Raw genomic sequence first — 4,235 nt, 5'->3', positions numbered from 1 at the left:
TGTGGTGTGAGGGGGGGGTGGCTAGGCTGATCAATTATGAATACTTTCTCATTTGTTACAAATTAGTAATTACCTCCAAGGAAAAGTTTATCATGACCACAAAATATAAGCCAGAATACTGTTTATTGTAATATTGTGGTTAGAATACTGTGTTGTACACTTAAAATTTTAAGAAGGTAGATCTTAACTTCTATTTTTTATACAATAAAAACTAACAAAAATTTACCTTTGCTTGACGTATACAAGAGTGCTGACTGAAAAGAAACCAACTGAGTGTCAGTAAGAGTCTCTTCCACTGACATCTGTACTGCATATCCAGCATCTGGGTTGACGTTGGGCAGAGATAACAAGTCCGTTGACCGAACAAAGAAATTCCCATGGAAAGTATGAATGGAAAGACCTAGGAAAAAAGAAATTATCAAAGTGGTTTTCATGGACTTCCATATGGGTATTTACATTTTGTCCTAGTCACTTATGAGATAGCAAGAAGAGTTTAGACAACACACAGCAAAGTGGTTAGAGTAACCACAAGATGATGGAGTGGAAATGTGTTTGTCATATGTACCCACATATACATACATTTACTTGTGCGGGTCAATTTATTTATTTTTTCCATTAAGTTTATTGGTACAATTTAGGTATACAATACAGTTACGTTCATCACTGGGATCTTGTACCTTTACAGGAACACATACATATATTTAGCTTTAGTAATAATTTATTTTTTAGAAGAGCAACAGGTGCATATATTGCTTGTGAAATAAAAGTCAACTTTATGGCCAGGGATTTAGCTCAGTGGCACTGCACCTGCCTCACAAGCACATGGTCCTGAGTTCAACCCCTGGTGCCAAAAAAAAAGTTCTGCAAGGTGTAGTTTTAAAAAAGTTTTTTAAGCTGGGCATGGTGGTACAAACTTGTAATCTCAGTCCTCAAAAGCCTGAGGCATGAGAACGGCTGCAAGTTCAAGGTCACACTAGCTACAGAGCAAAACCTTGCAAGAAAAAAAATTTTAAAACCAGGTTCAAGGGCCCAGGATTTGGTTCAGTGGTTCCAGCACCTGCTTCGCAAGCGCAGGGACCCAAGTTCTATCCCTGGTACCAAAAAAATTAATAATAATAATAAAAAAAACAGGTTCAGCTACTTGGGAGGGTGAGTCAGGAAAATTACAAGTCTGAAGACAATCTGAGCAACTCAGTGAAGACCTGTCTCAAAACAAAAAATAAAGAGGCTGGGGGTTTAGCTTAGTGGTGCTGCTGCCTGCCTTGCAAGAGCAAGGTCCTGAGTTCTATCCCCAGAACCAAATAAAACAGTAATAATTTTAAAAAGGACTAGGGATGTAGCTCAGTAGCAGAGTGCTCGCCCAGCATGTCAGGCCTGCACACCAAATACATAAAGAAAGAAATTATTTTTTTTAAAACAAGAAACAAACACAGAGAAGCAATTAGAATAAAAGGCTGCATTATTATAGGGATGGATAACAGAAAATTCTGTGTGGCACATAGTTTGACCAATAAATTTCAAAATACAACGGATTAGTAGGTCTTTATCTTTTGTCTTGTATGTATTTCAGAAAACTACCTTCCCCCAACCCCCGGTACTAGGAATCAAACTCAGGACCTTGCATTTGTGAGGAAGGCACAGCATCACTGAGCTAAATCCCCAGCCATATTTCATAAAGCTTCTCCAACCTAAAAAAAGATTGCCTCATACCCCATCATAGAATAAAAATATCGCCATATATAAATTTAAAAAGTGGAGGTCTGGGAGTGTAGCTAAATGGGAGGGCATTTGCCCAGCATGTGCGAAAACCAAAGCGTTCAATCCCCAGTACCACCAGAACAAAAAAATAATCTACAAGCTGATAATGTGAAGAAATGAAATGTGGAGAAGGAAAACACAAATTAAAAGATCTCCCAGTCTCTGACTCTGGACACAGACAGTGTTAGTGCTTGTAAAAAAATGAAAATGCACTCAATGTCACTGAACTGTACAAATAAAAATGTGAAGGGAGTAAGGATGTAAGCTCAAGGGCAGAGTGTTTGCCTAGCGTGTGTCAAGTCCTGTTTGATCCCTAGCACTGCAATAAAAAAATTTTTTAATTGTTTAAAAGTAGATTAAAATGGTAATTTTTAAAAAAGAAATTTTAGACAGAGTCTTCACTATGTAGTTCAGACTGACCTCAAACTCTTGGCGATCCTCCTGCCGTGCACTCCAGAGTACTGGGATTACATACATGTGCCACCATGTCCATCTTAAAGGCAGGTTAAAAATGGTAAATTTTATGTGTATTTTACTATAGTTTTTTTTAATGCAAATAATTGTTCGATTAAAATAATGAAGTCAGGTACGGTAGTAAATACCTGTGTTCCCAGCTACTTGAGAGGCTGAGGGGAGTGCAAGAGCAGTTTGGGATACCTGTAAGACCTCATCTCAAGGGGAAACAAAAAGATCTACTGCTCAATAGGGAGAATAAAAATGCATTAGTAAGTAAGTTTTATTCTTGTTGAAAATATGGTCTTTGTATTAAAAAAAAAAAAAGATAATTCACAGGCCATAAAATTCAACAGTTAAGTGTTTGGTTCAGTAGTTTTTAATACATTCACAATATTCCCTGTTTTTTTGTGTGTTTTTTGCATTTTGTTTTGTTTTGTACCAGGGATTGAACTTGGGTCCTTTCACTTGTGAGGCAGGCAGCAGAACCACTGAGCTAAATCTCTGGTCCTTCCCTGTTTTTTAATAGTGTATCTTCTCTCTTAATTACATACTGTAGAGTCAGCAAAGCATCTTAAAAAGGCAAGTTTTATAAGATAAGACTAGATGAAGACAGGTACATTTATTGGCATGAAAAACAGTATTATTCCTGCTTTGTGCCCCCCTGCCAAAATAAAACAGTATTATTACTTTATTAAAAGCAAAGGCTTCCCACCTTTGGTACACCGAATCCTCATGACTGCCTCAAAGCCAATCTTCCGCGTGAGGTACCTCTGCAGCTCCTTCTGTAATTTCTGCACCTGCACAGGGTTGTGCTGATGATGGTAAGATGGATAGTAATAGACACTGCCTGCTGAGTACCGAGAAATACACCCTGGAAGAGGACACACATCTCTTTTTAAGTAGTGCCATCAACTACTATCACAATGCCAGACACGAAATTCTCTTCATATGCCATAAAATTTCACCTTTTACTATGCCAAAGTAATGGCAGGAATTAGACTCAAGTTTTTGTTTAACTTCTTTAAGATACCATATAAAAGAATACTCCATTCCTTTACACAGTAGTACACAAATTTCTCTATTTCTCTTTCCCTAAATTAGAGGAGGTTATAAGGTTTATTAATAGACTAAAGTGGATGATTAAGGGCTGAGGGCATGGCTCAGCTGGTAAAGTGCTTGCCTACCATGCACAACGTCCTGGGTTCAATTCTCAGCAACACTAATAGAACAAAACAAAACCTGTCTGATCAGCCAGGCAGTGGGAGAGGGGAAAGGCAGCACATGTCTACAGCTGCAGCTATTTGGGAGGTCTAAGTGGGATGACCACTTAGATCAGCCTGGGCAACACAGCAAGGCCACAGCTCAAAACAAAACAAAATCTGACTGATTCACTCTCCCAAGGAATAAAAATTATTTTATCTTGTTTTTTACGAAACAGGGTCTCACTATGTAATTGAGACTGATCTGGAACTCAACTATGTAGCCCAGGATGGTCTCAAACTCACAAGATCCTCCTGCCTCAGCCTCCCAAGCACTGAGATTACAGGCATGCGCCACCATACCCAGCTACCATTTTGATATTTAGGGAAAAAAAGGTCATTAGGAAGTATTTACCTAGTGAAGCCAAGTCAGAATACTGTCCACTGAGAAGAAATAAGTCAACAGCTACCTGCTGACCAGAACAGTCCAAGGCTAATTTCTTATAGAAGTCAGTGGATGGTGTCAGGTGGATTTCCTATTCATGATAAATTCAAAGGGAAATGTTAGATAAATTATTAAATCATCAACAAACATAAATACACATCTACATATACCAAGGTGTTAATAACAATTATCTCTGGGCATTCTAAACAGTTTTTGCTTTATTATACAATTTGATTTTTCATTAGAAAGCTTGTACTGCTTAAGAATTTTCTGAAATGTTAAGGAGTGGTGATATATAGCTCAGTGGTAGAACACTCATGATTGCAGCCCTGCATTCAATACCAAGGGGTGGGAGGGAGAGGGGGAGAGGGGGAGAG

At 38.3% G+C, this 4,235-nt stretch overlaps 1 protein-coding gene across 1 annotated transcript in view; it reads right to left on the bottom strand.

The window, feature by feature from the left end:
- The window catches only part of Sec24a (SEC24 homolog A, COPII coat complex component), a 73,775-nt gene that overhangs the window by 14,274 nt on the left and 55,266 nt on the right, over nucleotides 1-4,235 (bottom strand). Inside the window, exons 14-16 of the mRNA XM_019209883.2 lie at nucleotides 3,829-3,949; nucleotides 2,927-3,085; nucleotides 227-400 (exon numbers count right to left, since the gene is read on the bottom strand). Of these exons, the coding sequence (XP_019065428.2) occupies nucleotides 227-400; nucleotides 2,927-3,085; nucleotides 3,829-3,949 (454 nt within the window). The remainder of the gene's footprint in view (nucleotides 1-226; nucleotides 401-2,926; nucleotides 3,086-3,828; nucleotides 3,950-4,235) is intronic.

The sequence above is a fragment of the Fukomys damarensis genome, unplaced genomic scaffold (genome assembly GCF_012274545.1).
Source record: "Fukomys damarensis isolate Sample0158 unplaced genomic scaffold, DMR_v1.0_HiC HiC_scaffold_9, whole genome shotgun sequence".
NCBI classification, from domain to species: domain Eukaryota; kingdom Metazoa; phylum Chordata; class Mammalia; order Rodentia; family Bathyergidae; genus Fukomys; species Fukomys damarensis.
This window is presented reverse-complemented; position numbering and strand designations above follow the sequence as displayed.